The 24,238-nt window shown below is 42.1% G+C and overlaps 2 protein-coding genes across 4 annotated transcripts; one reads left to right on the top strand and one right to left on the bottom strand.

Moving 5' to 3' along the window:
* Positions 1-2,502: 2,502 nt before the first annotated feature.
* On the bottom strand, positions 2,503-23,021 carry LOC146522666 (protein NLRC3-like). The gene is made up of 10 exons (XM_085153488.1): positions 22,771-23,021; positions 13,993-14,106; positions 13,549-13,659; positions 12,735-12,801; positions 12,328-12,547; positions 10,445-12,230; positions 10,150-10,323; positions 9,885-10,058; positions 9,700-9,746; positions 2,503-5,457 (listed from the first exon to the last, which is right to left on the bottom strand). Exons 1-10 carry the CDS (start codon positions 22,782-22,784, stop codon positions 4,916-4,918), a joined length of 3,249 nt encoding a protein of 1,082 aa, XP_085009614.1. The 5' UTR covers positions 22,785-23,021; the 3' UTR covers positions 2,503-4,915.
* On the top strand, positions 14,884-17,905 carry LOC146522667 (uncharacterized). Of its 3 annotated transcripts, XM_085153559.1 has the most exons (3): positions 14,884-15,138; positions 15,232-15,304; positions 15,455-17,905. In XM_085153559.1, exon 3 carries the CDS (start codon positions 15,974-15,976, stop codon positions 17,102-17,104), a length of 1,131 nt encoding a protein of 376 aa, XP_085009685.1. In that variant the 5' UTR covers positions 14,884-15,138; positions 15,232-15,304; positions 15,455-15,973; the 3' UTR covers positions 17,105-17,905. The 3 variants fall into 3 exon arrangements, with proteins under 3 accessions (XP_085009685.1, XP_085009683.1, XP_085009682.1); XM_085153557.1 differs by having other exon boundaries at positions 15,232-17,905; XM_085153556.1 differs by having other exon boundaries at positions 14,884-15,304.
* Positions 23,022-24,238: the final 1,217 nt, after the last annotated feature.

The following is a 24,238-nucleotide window of genomic DNA, read 5'->3' as shown; positions in this document are numbered from 1 at the left end:
TGTTGTGGTTCTCCTCTGCCTGATAGCAGATCTGCGTCACATTGACTACAAATGATCCTGTTGAGGAGACAGAGAGGGAAAGAGAGGAGCAGACACACTGAGAACTGGAACAAATGTGTTGTTGAGCTTTATTTGGAGTTCATAAAGTGAAGCTGTAAACTAACCAGAGACACATGAGGTGAGGATGATGAGCAGCAGGATCCCACAGATCATCTTCTCCCTGTGAGAGGAGACAGAGGTGAAGAGTCATCAACACATGAGGTCAAAGGTCAGTCAGTACAGCTAGAAGAAGGAAAATTTTCATTTAAAGCTGATTTTTTTGTCCCTTTTGTTGTCAAAAGTTGAAAAAACTGTCCTTAATGATACAGAAAAGTATCAAAATAGGTATCTCCAGGGTTGACGTCAGAAAAGCTTAGACTTGCAGTCATATATTCACTCTTATGGGCTGGAAATGTTTTAATTTGATCTGGACTTTGTGCTGTAAGGACAGTACAGAGTTGGTCTATTCAGTGAATGTGGCCATTGAAAAAGAACATGCTGTTTCTTACATTTTACTACTGACTCTACTACTACTGATCATATCATATCATAGATAGATAGATAGTAGGGGTGCAACGATACACAAAATTCACGGTTCGGTTCGATACTTTGGTGTCACGGTTCGATGTTTTGTCGATACAAAAAAAAAAAAAAAAAAAAAAAAAAAAAAAAAATTATATATATATATATATATATATATATATATATATGTCATTTTAACGAGATTAACGCTGACAGCACTAGTGGGAACACAATGAATATGACTGCACATTTACCCCGACATCCTCCTAGTGCAAAGACAAGCGGAAGGAGACAAAAACAACAAGCACGCATGCTACAAACTTTACCCGAGTCATTTAGACAAACGTTAGCACACGATTCTCCTTATGGACACCTGATATGTTTAATATGCTGCTGAGAATATAGCCCAGAAGAAGCGTATAGTATAGCTTTTATTTTGGAAAGAGCCATTTCTCTGTAATAAACTCTCTTTTCCAAAGATGAGTAATTTCTCGATCAGATAGGTTTCTTTTTTTATTACTTTGTTGTTTCAGCAACATTAAATTTAAAAACTGTAATTTTGAGTTTATATTATATTTATAATTTTAATAAATAACAAATTAAAAAGGCATGAACATTTTTTTTTTGTATCGAAAAAATATCTAACCGCGACACCAAAGTATCGAACCGAACCGAACCGTGAATTTTGTGTGTTGTTGCACCCCTAATAGATAGATAGATAGATCAAATATGTGGTTCAAAAAATACTTTGCGTTTTTGAACCACATCTTATTTTTATGCATTTATAAATGTTCACCAGGTTAAACAGGGTTAAAGTAGCTATAAAATCAGAAAAACAGTGAAACATTATTGAAACAAAATACCTGTTTGTTTTTCTGGGTGAGTTTCAGCGCTGCAGACGACTCTCTGCTGTTACTGCACCTGCAGTCTGAGTGATGTTCGTTTTTACGCTGCGTGTCTGGCAGTCTTATCTCCATCTCTCTCTGGGCTCACGTCATTTCTGCTGTTGCTTTCATTGTCAGTGTGTTTATACCTTTGTCCAGGGACTATCAGAGTGTCGTTGTTCTGTAATGTTTCAAATGCTGCAGTAAAATTGGTTTTCATCAGCTGTGAATAATCTGCAGCTTCTCACTGCCTGAATAACATGCTCACAGTCAGGATCATCAAATGTTTTACTACATTTTTCCATCAACATTTGTTTGAATAAAATCTGTGGTTGCTAACTCTGAAGGAAACACTGTATTGTTTACTTGAGTCCATAAATCATCAGTAAACAAGCTGCAGTTTAGGTTGTGTCAACATGAGAGTCTTCAGCAGTTATTTAGTTTTAGAAGGTGCATTTAGGTAAACACAGACTAATGAAGTGTTGATGGAACCAGAAGCTGCTTAAATAATCTGCAGCTCAAATACATCGACAGTTAACTGAGAGCTGTATACAAATATTCAACATTAGAAATCCCCCCCCTCCCCGAAATAATTCTGAAGTACACTGTCAGGGGTTGCTGAGTGGATGTGGAGAAGAGGACTCAAACGCAGGACTCACGGTGAAGATTCAGGGTGTTTATTGTGAGGGACGAATGACAAAAACAGGAGATAGCTGACTGACTGACTAACTGAATGAATGGCTGACTGATCTGAACTTGGAAGGCAAACATGGGGCATAGATAGCAGTGACAACATCAATGATGCAACGCCGACCAGGAGAGAACTGAGGACTTAAATACGCTGGCTGAACAATGACTGATAGGTGACAGGTGAGTGAGCAGCTGAACACAATTGAACTAACGATGCATGGAATAAGAACTAGAACATAATGCACACAGAGTAACGCTAACACAAAACATGAAGTGGAACGTACAGAGGATAAACAGTGACCATGAAATGAAAATACTGGGTCAACGACCCAGGAACCCTGACATAAACATTTAGACTTCAGGAGGAAAACTGTGAGCTCACACAGGGTGAAGATATTCATGTTTTTCTGGATCTGTGATGAGTTTCTACATTTAAAATATTAGAAAGGTAACCTAATGTGAACAAAACAATCACAAAGAGGAGTTTTTGTTAACTGGAGCTCTTCTTTCCTTTCTCACCTCTGCAGCGAGTGTGACAGTGACAGTGACATCAGATGAGTCAGAGAGGACGTTGAGATAATGAAGATTCCTGCAAACCAGAAACTATCACTTCAAGGTCACTTCCAACCAGCGCTCTGCACACATCCGTGTTCCCTCTCATTTTGTCGTGCATTAATGGAAATGTCAGTAAACTTTTAGTTCCTTCAGGATCTACACAATAAACAACTGACAGCAGCATCCAATGTACACATGATAGCAGTGTGGAATAAGGGAAATATTTTACTGCTACTCATACTCATCATTATTATCATTGCATTAATCAAATTAATCATCATTTCAATAAAACATTTATTGAAGCTGTTGGTATTACATTAACCTTTTTATTACAGGTACAGCTAAGACCATTTTATACACATTGCATTTTGTGCTTATTAAAGAGTTGGAGCTCGGTCAATTAATTGGAGGTTGTAAGCTTTGTTTGGCGCGATGTCCGGACAATCTATTGTGTAAGTGACTCGGAGCTATAGAAGGTTAAAACTGCATACACGCCTACAAAACACATATAATCCATATAATCTAGAAACAGGCTTGAGTGAAGGCCTGAATGTATCCGGCTTATTGTTGCATCTGAGTTTGCTTAGTAACAGGTGACAGAAAATGGGCCAAAGATGAGGACAAGTCCATGGGAAACGTCAGAGCCTGAATCCATCGCCATATTTGGAGAAGATGCTAGAGAGGGGAACTTCCGTGTCTACATTTATCTTTTAAGATTGCTCATTGTCTATAAAACATGCAAATGATGTTCTTAAAATACAATTTATATTCTTGTACAATGCGAGAAGGGGCGTTAACCAACCCTGACGTTATAACAGCAATCTGAAGTGTATTTTTGGGCGGAGATCTACATCTGATGTTTTGCAGTGTGCATCTTCCCACGCGTGTGTGTTCAATAAACTCATCTGTTTGATTGCATCCTCCTGGGCCTCTGGTATTTTGTTTTGGTTCTCAACATCACGAATCGGGACAGCAGCATGCTCAGAACCCAGTATGACAGGCCTTTCTGAGTTGTTTATTTAAGATAATCATCTGTGTGATCAACATTTCTACACTTCACTGTTTGTGTGGATGAAAAGGACATTTGTTTTATCGTGACAATTTTTGTTCCGTATTTACTGCTGTGTGGGCTTAACATGTGACCTAACATTGATCTGCCTTTTTCTCAGATTAGTTACAAACTGTGGAAGTGGAAGGTGACTGGTCTTTCACTATTTGGTCCTGACAAATAAAACCTAATACAAAAAAAGGCTCTTAAACAGGATTTAAAAGTCACTGTTAACCATATTTATAGAAATAATTCCAAAGTTTTTACATTTAAATTTAAAGATTAAATCTAAAAAAGGTGCTTTGTGGAGCTAAATATTATATTAAGCTAGTGTGCAAATACACATAGTAGTTTATTTCTTTTTTAACCGTTTATGTTGGACTGAGAGGACACTGAACGCACTGACCCACTGTTGCATTCTGACCTACAGAGTCGTATTAAGGTGGTTAACATGCCAGACTTTCCCAATTAGCCACTGACAAAAACTGGGAAACTGTTTAATTATACATCATAACTGAAAATCTTTATATCCTCTTGGTAATTAAAGGGTTTTTTTTTTCAATTTTTTATGCAATTTTAAATGGCTGTTTATCAGTATCTACAGTATATGAGAGACGTGTGCCTCTGATGCCTAAGCCTTGTGCCAGGAAAACTTGGATTTAAATGTGACAAACATAGGTTCACAACCTGTCTTTACAACACATCTGACACTATGGAAAAGAAAACATGTTTTATTTCCAGGGAAGTTGATAAATTAGAGTCGACATATACCATACATACACTTTCAGGTAAAAAACATATACCAATATATATACCAATAATATCAATTGCAATTAAAAAAAACAGCAGGTTTGCAATGGCCAGAAGAACAACCAGTGGCATTTTGGGTGCCAGCGAGTGTTTATTTACTTGTCAATAATATATATATATGTATATATATATATATATATATATATATCTGTACTGTTTATAAGACTGGGGAAACCTGCAGTCAGCTGAGACTGAAAAAGTCACTTGAATGAGTGACAAAATGTTTCTCCCACTGAAACGCTACATCCAGATGAACAAAATCAACTTTTGGAAATTTACTTACCTGGATATTTGAGCATGCATCAAGACGAAATAAAAAAAGCTGCTTTACCGATATCAGAATTCTCTCTACAGTAGCAGCAGAGGTTCAGTTTTCTGAGTCAGGCCAGATGTAGATATGGGAGTCAAGAAACCTAACTCTAAACCCAGGGTAAATGGCTTCAGTGAATGTGGTGTTGAAAGTGTGGAGGTGGTACAGCATATCTGGAAAGACCTTGTAGAAGGACACAGTGCCAACATCACAGTCCACATATACTGCAACCTTGTGAGGGGCAGATGAGCAGGGAACACTGATGGCTGTTGATGTGTAATTGTGCATTGCAAAATAATCTGTATCATCACAGTACAGAGACCAGGATTCATCAGTCCTTCCAAACCTGTTGTCATCACCGTTTCCTTTCCTTTTTATTTCTTTGTAAGTCACGGCAATAAGAACCTCTCCACTGTGTTCAACTTCCCAGTAAGAACGACCAGTCAGACTGTTAGTACACATCAGCTGAGGACTATCAAATCTGTCAGGATGATCAGGATAGAGCTGGTCCTCTTTCATGTGCACTACCTTCCTGTTGTTGTCAGATAGTTTAAGATTGCGGTGGACTGTGTTCAGATCCACTGTCAGCCCACAGAAATCTAAAAGAACAAGACAAACACTGTTACTAATGCAATAAACAATGAAACCTCAGATCAAACTAGGACAGCAAATGGCCTGTTGTCAACACACATTGTGGAATGTAATGTACTGCAGAATTAACTGGACATGAACAAATGTCTACAGTACGTAACTGAAAAGTAGCCTAGAACAAACAAAATATGAAGATATAAAACTACACACCTGAACACTACTGAATCAACATCAAAGGATACACTATGAAACTTTCATAACACATGGGATCACATTGTGCTCTCTTATACCTGGCATATATGATTTTTTAATTGCTATAATAGCTATAACTTGTGATTTTATAAGCACTTTTCACTTTTTTCTTCTCTCATGTTAGAAATTTGTGGTCCAAATTTCCTTTTAGGTGGTGTAAACATGAAAATCAATTGAACTGTAATATCCTTCATCTTATGTTCTGCACAATTTTTGTTGGTCTCCCCAAAAAACCTCTAAATACTCAAGAACTGCCCCTCACTGGGCAAACAGTATCTTTGTTGCAAGCTGGGTCATCAATACCACTTTTCTGCTCTTTTGAGAACTCAAAACATTTTATAACATGCCTCATTCCCGTTATGCACGTTCATAAAGCACATTTTTCTATGCCTAGGTGTGTTTTTTTCCTAATGTTTGCACACAGTCACACTCAGATGGACGCATCACAGAGCAACTTGTGGTTCAGTATTATCCCTAAGAATACTTTGACACGCAGATTGTAGTAGCCAGAGATCAAACCACCAACTTTCTGATTCATGGGTGATGTGCTACAGCCATGTGAAAGTGGATATTTAATATGTTGCTGTACTTTTATTGTCGTAGTATTATGTTTGTTTGTTTTTTTATTGTGTTAGCACAATAACTCTACCTTCCAGGACACAAAGGAACGAGATGCATGTAATGTATAAGCTGGAGGGGAGCAAATTGGAATTTAAATATAACGGGATTTGTTACATGACAGTATGTCTGTGAAGGTTCTCAGTCATCCAGGTCATCGTAGTCAAAGGAGCTTGCAAAGAAAAGCGTCTGGACTTCTTTAAGTTACTTGAAGACGTTTCACCTCTCATCTGAGAAGCTTCTTCAGTTCTAAGGTCAAGATATAAACCTAGTGGGAGTATCCCCCCACAGAGGGACAAAAGGACCCCCTGATGATCCTCTAATCGCCTGAGCCAAGGTGTGGAACTGGGTGTGGGTCCCAATCAGCCAGAGTTTCAGGTGAGTTCATTGTGAAACCTGGCCCCACCTTATCATGCGAATTCCTGAGGTCAGATGGTCCAGGATGTGAGTGGGCATTAAGGCGTCTGGGAAGGGATCTCAAAACTGGATTATAGATGGCAGAGAGTTGGTGTCATAAACCACCGCCTTTGTGGTCCGCCTCACAGTGGACATAGATGGCTTCTTTCACTCCTCTTTCAAACCATCTGTCCTCTCTGTCCAAAATGTGAACATTGGCATCCTCGAAAGAGTGTCCTTTATCCTTAAGATGCAGATGGACAGCTGAGTCTTGTCCTGTGAAGGTGGCTCTTCTGTGTTGTGCCATGCGCTTCTGAAGTGGCTGTTTGGTCTCTCCAATGTAGAGGTCTGGGCATTCCTCGCTGCACTGTACGGCATACACCACATTGTTAAGTCTGTGTTTTGGCGTTTTGTCTTTCGGGTGAACCAGTTTTTGTCTGAGCGTGTTGCTGGGTCTGAAGTACACCGGGATGTCATGCTTGGAGAAAACCCTCCTGAGTTTCTCTGATACACCGGCTACATAGGGGATGACAATGTTGTTGCGTCTGTCCTTCTTATCCTCCCTCGCTGGTGTCTGATCTTCTTTTCTGTGCCTCTTTGCTGACTTTAAGAATGCCCATTTAGGATAGCCGCACGTTTTAAGTGCTTCCTTTACATGCGTGTGTTCCTTCTTTTTCCCTTCAGGCTTAGAGGGAACATGTTCTGCCCGGTGGTGTAGGGTCCTAATTACTCCAAGTTTGTGTTCCAGAGGGTGATGGGAGTCAAACAGGAGGTACTGGTCCGTGTGTGTGGGCTTCCGGTAAACTTCGATTTGCCATTCTCTTCAATGTGCACAGCACAGTCCAGGAAAGGCAAACAGTCATCCTTTGTGTCTTCCCTGGTGAACTTGATGTTTTTATCCACAGCGTTAATGTGCGCAGTGAAGGATTCCACTTCTTGTGTCTTGATTTTGACCCAGGTGTCGCCTACATATCTGTACCAGTGGCTGGGTACTCTTCCTTTGAAAGAGCCAAGAGCCTTCCTTTCCACTTCCTCCATGTAAAGGTTGGCTACAATAGGTGACACGGGGGAGCCCATGGCACAACCATGTTTTTGTCTGTAATAGCCTTCGTTGTATTTGAAATATGTAGTGGTGAGGCAGAGGTCTAACAGTGTGCAAATCTGATCGGGTGTGAAGTTGGTCCTGTCCTCCAAGGAGCTGTCTTCTTGTAGTCATTTTCTGACAGTCTCCACTGCCTCCGTGGTGGGTATGCACGTGAAGAGAGAGACTACATCAAAGGACACCATGGTTTCATCTGGATCCAGGGTAAGTTTCTGGACCTTGTCAGTGAAGTCGGTGGAGTTCTTGATGTGGTGTGGGGTGTTCCCCACGAGAGGAGCAAGGATGGTAGCAAGGTGTTTTGCAGTGTTATAAGTGGCTGAGTTTATGCTACTGACTATGGGTCTGAGCAGGACAGCTTCCTTGTGGATTTTAGGAAGTCCGTAAATGCAGGGTATGGCATCCCCTGGGTAAAGGCGGTGATAAGTAAGGCGGTCAATGATTTTGTCCTTTTCCAAGTCTTGAAGGCAAGCTATAACTTTCTTTTTGTAGCTGCTTGTGGGGTCTCGCTTTAAGGCTTCGTAGGTATTGTTGTCACTGAGGAGAGTAGTGATCTTTGTATGGTAATCTGTAGTGTTTAGGACCGCGGTGCATCTTCCCTTATCAGCTGGTAAAACAGTGATGTTGTGGTCTTTGCTCAGGGAAGCAACGGCCTTCTTTTCCTGTATTGTGAGGTTGGACGGAGGGACTTTGGCACTGGAGAGGGTGGCTGAGACTTTCATCCTGATTTGCTCTGCTTCTGTCTGTGATAATTTATTAATCCGTATGGCAGATTCTGTGGCTGTGATGAGGTCCACTATGGGCAACTGTTGTGGAGAAATGGCAAAATTGAGTCCTTTGGCTAATACTCTCTTTTCAGGTTCAGTGAGATTCCTGTCTGAAAAGTTCTTTACCCATTTCTCCTGACTGTCTTCAGGTGTGTTTTCTTCTATGGGTTGTGTAGGTTCAGAATGAGGAGTGTGTGTTTTTGAAAGCAAGGTGTGAAATTTCCTGCGTTGTCTTTCTTTTCCTTTAGAGTGTTGGGCCAACTGAGCCTTGTCCACAAACTTTTAAACCTCTTCTAAGATTGGAGAGGGTAGAAGTGTTTCCAGTTCCTGCAGAGTCTGGCTGATCTTGATCTGGAGGGCATCTATAGTGAAATGGACCTGTCTTATCCTTTCACTTAAAAGGTGATTTTGTGCTCTCTGTAGAATCAAGTCTGCTCTGCATCCCCTGACAGTGGATCCAAGGCGCAGGCTCTTAGGAACAACTCTGGTTTGTCTACATCTTAGGTTGAAACGGAGATGGTTCCTATAATCCGCTAGTTTCCTTGATTCCCTTTCATACTCCCGCACCAGTTGAAGGGTGTTCCTCCCAAAATGTATGGAAATATGTCTGTGAAGGTTCTCAGTCATCCAGGTCATCGTAGTCAAAGGAGCTTGCAAAGAAAAGCGTCTGGACTTCTTTAAGTTACTTGAAGACGTTTCACCTCTCATCCGAGAAGCTTCTTCAGTTCTAAGGTCAAATGGTGGAGAGTCCCAGATATAAACCTAGTGGGAGTATCCCCCCACAGAGGGACAAAAGGACCCCCTGATGATCCTCTAATCGCCTGAGTCAAGGTGTGGAACTGGGTGTGGGTCCCAATCAGCCAGAGTTTCGGGTGAGTTCATTGTGAAATGACACACCTTGGCTCAGGCGATTAGAGGATCATCAGGGGGTCCTTTTGTCCCTCAGTGGGGGGATACTCCCACTAGGTTTATATCTGGGACTCTCCACCATTTGACCTTAGAACTGAAGAAGCTTCTCGGATGAGAGGTGAAACGTCTTCAAGTAACTTAAAGAAGTCCAGACGCTTTGCAAGCTCCTTTGACTTACATGACAGTAGGAACTAACATAAAACACACACATTTCTTTAGACCCGTTTTCATCCACTGGTCTCCATGAGGATCCATTCTGAAATTAGTAAAGACAAAGAAAAGCACAAATGCTTTTAGCTTGAAAAACCAGACGTTTTCAACTTTTTTTCCTTCACAAAAGCAAAATGTATTTTCATTATTATGGTATTTTTCCTGCACAAACTTGACTCTTTACCTAAGGGTTTCCAGTCTCCAGCGGGGATCCTCCCGTAGAGGAGACAGCAGCTTTATTCCTGAGTCTCCTGGATGATTGTAGCTCAGGTCCAGCTCTCTCAGATGTGAGGGATTTGACTTCAGAGCCGAAACCAGTGACTCACAGCCCTCCTCTGTGATCCGACAGCCTGACAGCCTGCAAACACAAAACAGCACATGTCACACTGGCAGAGAAAACTACTATTTTAAAAATCTATTTGACTGTAATTTGTTGTTTCTGATTTCACCTGAGAATTTGAAGTGCACATTGTGGACTCCCGAGTCCTGCACACAGTAGCTTCACTCCTGAATCCTGCAAATTGTTGTTACTCATGTCCAGCTCTATCAGTCTAGAGGACGTAGCACTGAGAACTGAGGACAGAGCTTCACAACTTGTCTGTGTGAGGTTACAGCCACTCAGCCTGGAAATGTATTAATGAAAGAATAGAAGACATTCTTTTAATATTTAAGCTGACTAAAGTCTTGAAAGTAGCACTGATTGAAAACTCCCACTAACTTGCTTAGTGGTGGTTGCATACTCACAGAGCTTTTTTGCAGATTTTGACCACTGGCAGCAGTCCCAGAAGAGCTTCTGCCGAAGCTGAGTATGTTTTCAGGTCAATAAAATTGAGATTTTTTTCTGATGACAGTAAGATGAAGACCAGAGCTGACCACTGAGCATGGGAAAGATTAACCATAAAAAGGTTTCCTGAATTAAGGCGACGTTGGATCTCCTTCACTATAGAGTCATCATTCAATTCATTTAAACAGTGGAAGAGATTGATGCTTTTCTCTGGAGAGGGATTCTGGTTGATTTGATTCTTGGTGTACTGGATTATTTCCTGATTTGTTTGTGAACTGCTTCCTGTCGGTGTCAGTAGGCCTTGTAGGAGTTCCTGGTTGGATGGCATTGAAAGACCAAGGAGGAAGCGAAGAAACAAATCCAAGTGTCCATTTGGACTCTGTAAGGCCTTGTTCACTGCACTCTGGTAGAAGTGGCTTTCAGAAACATGCACTGAGACTGTTTGTTCCTCTTCCAGCAGGTTGACATTAGAGTTGGTGAATGTCAGATGGGCATGAAGCGCAGCTAAAAACTCCTGAATGCTCAGATGAATGAAGCAGAACACCCTATCTTGGTACAGCCCTTTCTCCTCTTTAAAAATCTGTGTTAACACTCCTGAGTACACTGAGGCTTCTCTGACATTAATGCCACACTCTGTCAGGTCTGATTCATAGAAGATCAGGTTTCCCTTCTGCAGCTGCTGAAACGCCAGTTTCCCCAGTGCTTCAATCATCTCCCTGTTCTCTGGACTCCAGAGAGGATCTGTCTCAGCTCTTCCATCATGCTTGATGTTCTTCAGTTTGGTCTGAACCACCAGGAAGTGAATGTACATCTCAGTCAGTGTCTTGGGCAGCTTTCCTCCAGCCTGTTTGGTTTTTAACACGCTCTCTAGAACTGTAGCAGTGATCCAGCAGAAGATTGGGATGTGACACATGATGTGGAGGCTTCGTGATGTCTTGATATGAGAGATTATGGTGTTGGCCTCTTCCTTGTCTCTGAGTCTCTTCCTGAAGTACTCTTCCTTCTTTGGGTCAGTGAACCCTCTGACCTCTGTAACCATGTCTATATACTCAGCAGGGATCTGATTGGCTGCTGCAGGTCGTGTGGTTATCCAGATGTGAGCAGAAGGAAGCAACTGTCCCCTGATGAGGTTTGTCAGCAGCACATCCACTGATGTGGACTCTGTAACATCAGTGAGGATCTCAGTGATGTGGAAGTTCAGAGAAAGTCGACACTCATCCAGACCATCAAAGATGAACACAACTTTGAACTTTTTAAAGTTACAGATTCCTGCTTCTTTGATTTCAGTAAAGAAGTGATGAATAAGTCCCACTAAGCTGAACTTTTTATCCCTCAGTAAATTCAGCTCTCTGAATGTGAATGGAAAAATGAACTGGATGTCCTGGTTGGTCTTGTCTTCAGCCCAGTCCAAAGTGAACTTTTGTGTCAGGAATGTTTTCCCGATGCCAGCCACTCCTTTGGTCAGAACTGTTCTGATTGGTTTGTCTCTTTCAGTCGAAGCTTTAAAGATGTCTTCACACCTGATTGTTGTTTCTTGTCTGTTTCGTTTCCAGGAGAACATTTCAATCTGCCTGACCTCATGTTCAGTGTTGACCTCTCCGGTCTCTCCCTCTGTGATGCAGAGCTCTGTGTAGATCTCATTTAGAGTGATTCGGGGTCCTGGTTTAGCAGTCCCCTCAAAGACACACTGGAACTTCTTCTTTAGGTTACATTTAAAAGTATTCTCACAAAGTGGATCAGGATTTTCTACAGGAAAGCACCAGAAACATGAGTGTTATGATTATAGAAAATGTGACAGTTTCATTCCTGTAAAGAATGAATTTATGAAGAGAAATCCTCTCACTGCTCTGCAGACAGTCAGCCAGCTCCTCCTGTTTCATTATTCTCAAGAAGTTAACTGCAAGTTTCAGAAATGCCTCTCTGCTGCTCCTTCTCTGCTTCTCTTCCTCACTGTCCAACACCTCCTCTTCATCCCTCTGACACTCTGAATAATCTGGATTCAGATCATTCTGCATCTTCTTTAGTTCGTTCTTCACAAAAGTGATAATGTTTTCCTCCAGCATCTGGAAAATAAACGATACAATCTGAACTCATGAGCACTTTAAAGCTTTGATTTGAAAAGTTCTTTATAAATAAAGAATATAGTGAAACAGGAAATAACTGCTTTTGCTGGCAGACAATTAAATATTTTTGATACTCTAAAAAGTGCAAATTTAAAATAATTACAGAGTTTGGTGTACATGTACAAACCTTAAATACTGAGTCCAGATCAGTTTGATGCTGAAGACTTGAAACATCTGAACTCTCCTGATCAGCTCTGTGGAGACATCACGAAGAAACTGTAACCATTTTGTACAAAAATACAAGATGATTTTTCTTCAAATATTTTATTACTAAATTGATTTAGATCGATTCCTTTAACTTCATTACACTGACCACAGCAGTATTATTAAATATAAGGAAAGATTAATGAAAGACTGTAAATTACTCTTGAGGAGTAAATTAAAAATAAAAAAAAAACAGTTTCCAAAGTAATTTTAACTAATTTATTTTGGACTTTCATGCTGGATGAGTCAACAGTAAGTAATACCAAAGCAGTTGGCCTTGAAAGAAAAAACTTACTGGTTCCATGAATGAACAAAATGTCCAATGTTTGTCCACCTTTGTCCAAGAGTCAAATATCTGAGCTCAACATCCAACTACATATCGAGTAGCCCATTAAGCCAATGGTGTGCAGCAGTCAAAGCAGCCAAAGAGTCCAAAAATGCTTATCTACTACCTGCTTTTCTTAATGTTTTTTGGTCACTTCACCCTCCCAAGCAAAACTGACATCTACAGTATCAGACTGTTATTAACCAGGGCAAGGGCAACTACTGGTCAAACTGACCAGCTGCTGACTACATTCCTGTTGAATATGGCATCAATTATGAACGGTGTGACACCCAGTGCAGGGAAGGCAGGGGCTGTTATGACAGCCTGTCAGCTTCCTCATGGAGCTCTTAAATCTCAGGGCTGAGGCTAGGTTTACTACACAGCTATAAGGTAAATTTGAAATTTGTCTTACTCAGCAGCAGATTTTGTGCCTTTAAATTGGAAGATGAGACCCTTTGACCGATCACTCTTCAAAGACACACAGCTGGGTCCAGGTTCAGGAGCATCTGGTGCCTCAGTGATCCTGGTGAACAGAGCAAAAAAAAAAACATAAGAGAGAGAAATTAAATTTAATAGATATTAGATACAACAAGTGCAAACTAGTCACAAGAATAACATTACAGTAAGACTGTAAAGGTTGAAGCTCTTCACAATGAATGACTTCTCTCATTAGGCTGTTTATTCAGTCATGTTTTATTCTTTTTATTACCACATGGATTCAAATAACAACAACAACAGCAACAACAACAACAACAATAATAATAATAATAATAATATATGGGCTACATATGCGGTAAACCAAACCTTCTCATTGATTACTCATGAAAGGAACATTTAACATTTTGTTAACTCTTACTTCTCATCAGGAGACAGTTTCCTGTTTTTAAAGACAGGGCGGCCTTCTTGTGAATTGCTTCTCTTCCTCATAGTCACAGAGCTGAGTCCAGACTGAGGTTTGGGAGAGTCTGGTCTGGGGAATGAGGAAAAACAGCAGGTAGGCCAATATATATATATATATATATATATTAGGGGTGCAACGATACACAAAATTCACGGTTCGGTTCGATACTTTGGTGTCACGGTTCGATATTTTTCCGATACAAAAAAAAATGTTCATGCTTTTTTAATTTGTCATTTATTAAAATTATAAATATATATTTTAACTCAAAAGTACAGTTTTTAAATTTAATGTTGCTGAAACAGCAAAGGGATAAAATAATAAATCTATCTGATCGAGAAATCACTCATCTTTGGAAAAGACAGTTTATTACAGAGAAATGGCTCTTTCCAAAATAAAAGCTATACTATACGCTTCTTCTGGGCTATATTCTCAGCAGCATATTAAACATATCAGGTCCCCATAAGGAGAATCATGTGCTAACAGCTGTCTAAATGACTCGGGTAAAGCATCGTCAAAAGAAAAGTTGATAAAAAAAATTATAAAAAACCCCGAAAGCACTGTATCGAACAGTTCAATATCGATACGAGTATCGTTGCACCCCTAATATATATATATATATATATATACACACACACACACACATATATATATGTAGCCAAGTGAACTAATACTAGATATGGAAAGGGTTTAAAAAGAGGGGATTGTGTTTTTGACTGATTGCCTGTCTACCAGAGGTCTGTTGTAGAGTTGTCATGGTGATGACTAGACCTCGCATTTTGGGGGTATACTGTCCCTTTAAGAGACACTGTAAGCCAGAGCACGCATGCACTCAAGTTTGCTCACACACTGAGCGCTGTGAGCGGGAGCACTGGAGAGTTAGAGACTGCAAAATATTCTGTGGCTAGCTACACAAGAGGTAAATGTGCTAAAAAAGTGTAGCATACTGCAAAATATTGTCACCAGTGTTGTAGTAGACTGTAATTAGCTACGTTTCTTTAGCAATGACTCCATGTTTGTGACCATTTCTGTAGAGTTCTTAACGCGCGACGGGTGCATGTTTCATGGTCACGTGCTGTGAAAGGGACTGAAGAGCGGGTTGGCGTGAGTAGTTACAGTGTCCTAACAGATTTCAAAGTTGTTAAGTTTATACTGTTATTCACTTTGCATAACTCTGTATGTTTCTGTTTGATTCAGAGGGGAGATCACTTGCTGTGTGATTCCTGCGTGTGTACTTGTCCTAGCACAGTAGCTGTGTGGAGAAACCGAAGTGAGTTCATGATGTTCTCCCATAGAAATGTATGTTTAAAAGAGAGTTTACAGTGCACTTTATTGCCAGTTGACCTGTGAAGTTGTGGGATGTAAACAATGTGTTTATTTGTTTTGTTTTCTCTTTTTTGTTGTATTTGTTTCTTGACAGGTCACTACTGTTGTCTATACTGTTTGAATTTAACATGTACATATGATAGTTACTGTTGTCTCAGACCCTGAAAGGCAGTTTTAGGCTGAGCCAGTGGAATAGTTAAATTTTGCCGTTTCACTCAAAACTACAGAATTAAAACTGTGCTCCTCCGAGTACAGTCGGAGAATAAAAAAGCCCACAAAATAGTATTTCCTGTGTCCTGTCTCATTCCCCATGACCGGGCCACATAGTTTGGTGTCAGAAGTGGGATTCTCAAGTTAGTTTTGAGTTTCAGTATAGAGAGACACAGTGAGTGGGGCTTTATAGACAACAGTAGTGGCTGAGAAGATCCCAGTCCTTCCCAGAGGGCGGCAATCGCAGTGTGGACATCCTGAGGTGGTTCTGTGCAGTGGTACAACAGGAGCCTGCTTCAGCCATTGGACGAGGAGGGCATCTGACACAGATTTTGGACTGTTGAATCTCATCTACAAGTGACTGTGGGAATCTGCTGCACTAAAGACTCAGAGACATTGCAGTATGTCACAAGAGGACGAGGGGGAAGGTCCTTCAGGGGCCAGAGCTATCCCCACTGAAGACAGTCAAGCTGCCTCGTTGTTTGACAATGCAGGTAACCCGTTGGTGCAGCTACAAACAAAGATTAACGAACTGAGTAGGAAACATGATGCTGTTATGTCTAGTATTGCTAACATGGGTAATGTTCCAACCAGATCTGTTGTGTACATTCCAAGAGAAAAGGTGATTGTACCTTTTAGTGGGGAACCAGCAAAAGATGCTTACACTGTTGATGAATTCATAGAAGAGGTGGAAAGAGCAATAAGAACTAGGGGTCTGCGTGGAGAGGATCAAACCGACTTTATCCTCTCACAGCTGAAAGGGTCTGCCCTAGAGGAAGTTAAGTTACGTATGGCAGGCCAGGTGAAGGAACCGAGTGATCTCTTTTCATATTTGAGGGAGGCATTTAGAGAGAAGCGCACCACACCACAGCTCTTGCATGCTTTCTATGCACGCCGCCAACTAGATGGGGAAGACCTGCGAGATTATTCACATGCACTCTCTCAGTTGCTCAATGCTGCAATACAGCAGTCCCCTAATGTAGTACCCAACACACAGCTGGCACTTCGGGATCAATTCATTGAAGGTGTGCATGCCCCAAATCTTCGGCGTGAACTACGTAGGCTCACTAGGGACAAGCCTGAGTGTAGTCTCTTTGATGTTAGAGAGGAGGCAATCATGTGGACTATGGAAGATCGTCCACGCAGCACTAATGTAGCAAGACATAGAAATATAGTGAGTGACAGGCCAGATGAAAGCTGTGAAAAGACAACCTCCACCAGTGATGTACAGACAGACTTTACCATGGCTCTGCAAGAGATGGTTAAAATAATCACACAACAGGGTAAAGCCATAGGGGAGTTAACTAATGCAGTGAGGGAGCTCACAACACAGACTGCCAGTTCTGAAGACAGTAGAGGTGTTAAAGCTAAGCCCAAGCCTAGGTACACTAGAGAGGGTCAGCCTATTTGTCTCCGATGTGAAGGGGTGGGACATATGGCCAGACACTGTAATGCACCCCGACAACCTACGAGCCAGTCTGCCACCATGCCCAGTTCACCGCTAACGGGAAACGGGAACCCTCCATTGCTATGAGCCGGGCAATGCGAGGCAAGTCAGAAGGCTCAAAGGAAGCTCTAACCAAGGAACATTTTCTAGAACATGCTGTTGGTCAGTGCCCTGAAGTAGATATCCAGATAGGTGGTGTATCCCTTAGATGTCTGCTTGATACAGGAAGTAATGTAAGCACTTTGACAGAAAGCTTTTTCAGAAATCATCTCCAGGGAGAAGATGAAGATATGCACTGTACTGCCAAGTGGCTTAAAATCACAGCAGCCAACCAGTTGCCGCTGCCCTATTTACGCTATGTGGAGTTAGATGTACAGGTCATGGGGCTCACTATACCTGAATGTGGTTTTCTTATAATCAAAGATGATAAAGCAGAAAGAGACAATCCCAAATGGTTGGATTCGTCACCCCATGGCATTATAGGGATGAACATTGCAAAACGATGTAGACAGTTAGTACTCTCAGAGTTTGACACCACTCTAGGGGGAGAGCTGGAGTCCAGCTGGAGGAAGGCCTGCCACTGCGTACAAGCTGCTGAGCTTGTGGAAAAGGTGTCTACTGCCCGTGTTGCAAGCAAACACAAAGTGCGGGTGCCTGCCTCATCCCTGACCACTGTCTATGCAAGGGGCCATGGCAAGCAGTTTGGTAGCGCATTGGTTGAACCAAGGAATGTTCAGCTCCCAGGTGGCTTATTGGTGATCCCAACTCTAGTGTCAACTAACAGCCTGGTATTCCCAGTACAGGTGATGAACATCTCACAAGAGGATGTCTGGCTTCCACCTAAGGCTAGACTAGGCATTATTAGTCCTGGCTGCTGCATTGAGGGTGACCCATGCGAGGTGAGATTCGAGCGCATATCTGCCAACCATGAGGAGGTGACGCTTAACCAAAAGGACTGTCAGGGGGCCAACAGCTGCGTACAGGACTTATTGGGAAGATTACACATAGGTGGCACACCAGGACAACAGGTTGAGGTCAGAACTCTTTTGAAAAAGTATGCGGATGTTTTTGCACTTCATGATGAGGATTTGGGGTACACTGATCGTGTGAAGCATGAAATTCCTGTTGTAGATGAAGCCCCTGTTTCTCAGCCATACAGGCGCATCCCACCAAATCAGTACAAAGAGGTTAGGGAGCACATTTCTGAACTGTTGAGAAAGGGGGTGATTCAGGAGAGTTCGAGTTCCTATGCTTCACCAGTTGTTCTGGTACGCAAGTCAGATGGGAGTCTTAGACTGTGTGTAGACTACCGCAGACTAAATGCGAAGACCAGGCGTGATGCCTTTCCACTCCCTCGCATTGAGGAGAGCCTGGATGCTTTGAGTGGTGCAGAGTTCTTCTCAACCGTAGATCTTGCCAGTGGCTACCATCAGGTAGCGGTACATGAGAAAGACAGAGACAAAACAGCATTTACCACACCATTTGGCCTGTATGAATACTTAAGGATGCCTTTTGGGTTATGTAATGCCCCCGCGATGTTTCAACGTCTTATGCAGGCCACAATGAGTGATTTGGTCTTTCAGATTGTGTTGATCTACTTGGATGATCTGCTTGTGTTTTCATCAACATTCCAGGATCACATTGTGAGACTGGAGACTGTTTTGAAAAGACTGAGGGATACGGGGCTGAAGGTTAAGGTTGAAAAGTGCCATTTCCTCCAGCCCAAGGTCAAGTTTCTCAGTCATGAAGTGTCAGCTCAGGGAATAATCACAGATCCTGACAAGATAAGCGCTGTGGCAAAATGGCCCATTCCTAGTACTGTGAAAGAGCTAAGGTCCTTTTTAGGATTTTGCAGCTACTATAGGAGATTCATTGAGGGCTTTTCCCAAACTGCGGGGCCACTCCATGATGTAGTGAACGTCTGTGTTAAGGAGATAAGTCCTGTCAGGGCTAAACAGCTTTTTGCTTCAGCCTGGACACCACAATGTTTACAAGCTTTTGAGTTGCTTAAGGAAAAGTTGACTAGTGCCCCTGTTCTAGGCTATGCTGACTTCAATCTCCCTTTCACGCTGGAAACGGATGCTAGCAGTCTTGGATTAGGTGCTGTTCTGTCCCAAAAGCAGGGGGGAAGGAATAAAGTCATAGCTTATGCTAGTAGGAGGCTCAGAGGGGCTGAGAAGAATGATCAAAACTTTAGCAGCATGAAGCTCGAACTCCTAGCATTAAAGTGGGCAGTCACAGAAAAATTTAGGAGTTATCTGCTGGGGTCCAAGTTCACAATCATAATGGATAACAATCCCCTGTGTCACCTGCCCACTGCTAATCTAGGAGCCATTCAACAGAGGTGGGTAGCTCAGCTGTCTGTGTTTGACTTTGATGTCAAGTATCGCCCTGGCCGCTGCAACACTGCCGCTGATGCCCTCTCTCGGCAACCAACAGTTGACACGGCAGAACCTGACAGTGAGGATGCAGAATATGATGGCTCTATAGCCATATGTAATGTGCTAAGGGCAGGTACAAGTCTAGGCTCAGATCTTGTCATGGCTGGAGTTGAGGCTTGCAGGATCAGACTGCTGCAGGCCTCCGAACCAGATGAGGAAGCAGTCAGTGAGGCTGTGCTGGGCAACACCCCAACGATGCCTGGTTACTCCAATGCAGAACTCTATCGCTTCCAAGTGTCAGACCCGACAATTGGTGTCTTGAGAGAGTTTTGGAGCAGACAGAAGAGACCTACCTACAGAGAAAGAGGGGGTCTGTCTAAACCGGTACGTTCTCTACTGAAGCAGTGGCCTCGGATCAGAGAAAAGGATGGACTGCTATACCGTGTGATTGAGGATGCTCACCTTGGACAGTGCCATCAGCTGCTACTACCTGCCTGCCTTAAAGAAAAAGTGCTCAGGAGTGTGCATGATCACATGGGACACCAGGGAATTGAACGCACACTGGGATTGTTGAAACAAAGATGTTTCTGGGTGGGCATGTTTGAAGATGTTGAGCACTGGGTGAAGAAATGTCAGAGGTGTGTGTTAACAAAGATGCCTCAACCCAAAGTTCAGGCACCCCACGCTCCATTTTTGGCTACCCGCCCACTTGAAGTTGTTGCTGTTGATTATACCACCCTAGAGCGGGCTACAGATGGTCGTGAAAACGTTCTTGTGATGACTGACGTGTTCACCAAGTTCAGTCAGGCATTTGCCACACGAGATCAAAAAGCAGATACCACAGCTAAGATTATCCTGAAAGAGTGGTTCATGAATATGGGGTACCAGAGCGCCTACACTCAGACCAGGGCAGGAATTTTGAAAGCGCAGTGATTGCTGAGCTATGCAAACTGTATGGAGTCAAGAAAACTCGTACAACACCCCACCACCCTCAGGGTAACCCACATTGTGAGAGGTTCAACAGGACTTTGCACAACCTCCTGCGTACGCTTCCCCCTGAGAAGAAGCGGCGCTGGCCCGAGCATCTGTCAGAGCTGGTGTATGCTTACAATGTCACGCCGCACTCGACCACAGGGTATTCTCCCCATTACCTGCTGTTTGGGGTCCACCCACATCTACCCATTGATGCATTGTTGGGCCGGGAAGAAGTAAAGGATGACAAACTGGACTGGTTATTAGTGCATCAGGAGCGTCTCCAGGATGCACATGCCAGAGCCAGAGAATTTGCCGAACGGAAGGCTGCAGAGAGAGTGGTTCAGCAGCAAGGAAAGGTGTTCTGTCCACCTGTTGACATCGGACAGTTTGTGTATCTCCGTTACCGACCACCAGGAAGGAATAAGATTCAAGATGCCTGGGCAGCCCCTGTGTATAAAGTGGTTGATATCCAAGGGACAACATACACAGTAGTGCCCCTGGAAGGAGGGCCGGTGAAAAGAGTCCACAGATCTAACTTGAGGCCATGCGTGGGGTCTATACCTGCACCCAAGCCAAGGCTACGTGACCAGGAAGTCAGTTCTGCAGATGAGCACCAAGTGTCTGATACGGAGGTTGAGCATCCAGAGTTTGCCTTGATGGAGGAGGTCCAGTACCCAATGGAGCTGCCAGTGGCTCAGGAACCTGGGAACTTGGTTCCGACGTTTGACGAGCCTGGAGACCAATTGGAGAATGGAACTGAAAATGTGGGTGAGGTTCTACTAGGGCAGGAGAGCAGTGACAACCCTGATGACCTCGAGGTGGAGCCAGCAGCTTACCTTACACCTGGACCAGGAAGCATTGGATTCTCCAGCGAAGAACCGGTGGCGAAACCTGTTCCAGCTCCTAGGAAAGGAAAAAGAGAGAAAGCGGAGGCAGGTCCACCCACACCTGCTACACGCAGGAGTAGGAGAGAAACTGCAGGGGTCCACACAAACCCATTTAATCTACCTAGGTCAGCATGCAATGCAGTATCCTTCAGTCCAGATGTACTCTCCCAGGTGTTAGCCGGTATGGTTCTCTACACCACCAAACTCAGGGGAATGGTGAATGAGCAGGGGGTCACCGAGGACGTTGACTCGTAGCAGGGGAGAATGTAGCCAAGTGAACTAATACTAGATATGGAAAGGGTTTAAAAAGAGGGTGCTAAAAAAGTGTAGCATACTGCAAAATATTGTCACCAGTGTTGTAGTAGACTGTAATTAGCTACGTTTCTTTAGCAATGACTCCATGTTTGTGACCATTTCTGTAGAGTTCTTAACGCGCGACGGGTGCATGTTTCATGGTCACGTGCTGTGAAAGGGACTGAAGAGCGGGTTGGCGTGAGTAGTTACAGTGTCCTAACAGATTTCAAAGTTGTTAAGTTTATACTGTTATTCACTTTGCATAACTCTGTATGTTTCTGTTTGATTCAGAGGAGAGATCACTTGCTGTGTGATTCCTGCGTGTGTACTTGTCCTAGCACAGTAGCTGTGTGGAGAAACCGAAGTGAGTTCATGATGTTCTCCCATAGAAATGTATGTTTAAAAGAGAGTTTACAGTGCACTTTATTGCCAGTTGACCTGTGAAGTTGTGGGATGTAAACAATGTGTTTATTTGTTTTGTTTTCTCTTTTTTGTTGTATTTGTTTCTTGACAGGTCACTACTGTTGTCTATACTGTTTGAATTTAACATGTACATATGATAGTTACTGTTGTCTCAGACCCTGAAAGGCAGTTTTAGGCTGAGCCAGTGGAATAGTTAAATTTTGCCGTTTCACTCAAAACTACAGAATTAAAACTGTGCTCCTCCGAGTACAGTCGGAGAATAAAAAAGCCCACAAAATAGTATTTCCTGTGTCCTGTCTCATTCCCCATGACCGGGCCACATATATATATATATATATATATATATATATATATATATATATATATATATATATATAACAACAAGCCAATAAAGTCTGAAGCTCTTCACACTGAATGATTTCTGTCCTCTTTAGTCTGTCTAGTTTTAAACTGTTACATTTCTGGCTGTGTAAGTATCATCTTTGCAGTTTTCAGAGTTTTGTCTCCTTTCAGATGAGATGGATCAGTTACTATCATGTCGCCTGGATCTCTATGAGTCGCTGTAGTACAACAATTTATCAGCTGCAGATTTCTTTAGTGTGTTTGTGTTAAATGAAATGTAATAACAGTGTTTAGTGTTTGTTAACAGTGCTGCGTTAAAATAAATTGTTAACATAAGAAAGAACAGATGATTATCTTCCAGATAGATGTTGTATAGTTACTGCATGTATGAAATATTTTAAGTATTTGTTCGTGTAGCAGTGATTCTAATGTGAAGTGTTGAGTGTGATACCTTTCCATGTTCATCAACACCTGCAGTCACCTGATAAAAGAGAAAAAGGTAACCACTATAGACATGGTTCCTAGTATATATATTTTTCACCTTATATTATTATTTCCGACACCCCTTGAACACACTGTGTTTCCGTAGCCCAGTGAATGCAACATGAGCAGGCTGCTGCATTAAGCTAGACAAAACGGAGCAAGACACTGAGAGCAAAACAGTAAAGCTTTCAATATAAAATAAGTGTTAAAATGTACTTTTAACAATCTCTAACTTAAAGTTATGTACTTTTCAGAGCATTTTATGTGTTTTGCTCTCGACCAACCCGATGGAGTGCATGTTTGTTTCTTGGAAACTCCGGTGAGTTACTAAAATTGATAAGTTAGCAGGAAAACGTTTACACTAATTTTACACGTGGTAGCTACTGCAACAGTGTGAACTCCATTGGCGGAGTGGGGGGGTGGCTTACTGGGGTTAAGCCCGGGTCATTTTTTCAGAAGCCCGAGATCTTTTGGAGTGTAATTTTTTTCATAGTTAGATGCCTGGCTGACAACTGTATAAAACAAAAACTACACACAATATTCGAAGCACATAGTGCACACTGTGGGAATTTACGACTGTGCGTAAATTCCCCCTAATGTTGGTATGATCCAAGCTCAGGCACTAAGCGACTGAGCATCGCACTAGCGCATGTGAGCAAGGGGGGAGAAGCTGCGAGTTTGGTGTTGGAGAAGCGCAGCCAGGCAGATAGAGGAAAGCTTAAGTTTGACCAGGTACCAAAGCAAATCATTCGTACTGTACAAATAATGTAAATATGACGGTGTATCACGAAAGATTGATGTCAAACTGATCACTTGACCCATATTACGTTACTTGCTCTTCGAGTGAATCAACAAATGGCGAAATGAAAAGCCGAACAACAACAAGGCTGTTTTTTTAGAGAGTCTTAGCTTACATGTGTGTTTATTTCATATTTTCAGTTGTTTCCCTCCACGGCTAAATAAAGCACTCCAAATTGGTTTCAGTTATGTACTGATATAGAAGAATGGACATAAGGGGCTTCTTTCAAAGAAAAAACTCTGGTAGATGTTATTTTATATATTATGCTTTGTATGTTCAGTATATTTCTATGCAAAACAAGAGGAATTTCAATACACAGCAGTGTATTCACAGTTGAAACCAGATGTTTACATACACTTTATGGAAAACACAAGAACATCTTTTTACTGTACAACATCAATTTAGAATAAACTTGTTTTGTTTTAGATAAATAGATATTGAAATATCTTTTGAATTAGTTAAATGTCAGATCACTTTCATCAAATTTAGGGATATAAATAAAGTTTATTGTGTCTTTAATTAATAAGAAAACTCCAGACGATTCCATTCTGAGCTGAAGAAGCTTCTGATAGGTTAGTAGAGTCCATGTGAGTAAATTGGTGGCATACCTGTGGATGCATATAAGGCAAAACACAGA

This window comes from Neolamprologus multifasciatus, chromosome 3 (assembly GCF_963576455.1).
Source record: "Neolamprologus multifasciatus chromosome 3, fNeoMul1.2, whole genome shotgun sequence".
NCBI classification, from domain to species: Eukaryota; Metazoa; Chordata; class Actinopteri; order Cichliformes; family Cichlidae; genus Neolamprologus; species Neolamprologus multifasciatus.
This window is presented reverse-complemented; position numbering and strand designations above follow the sequence as displayed.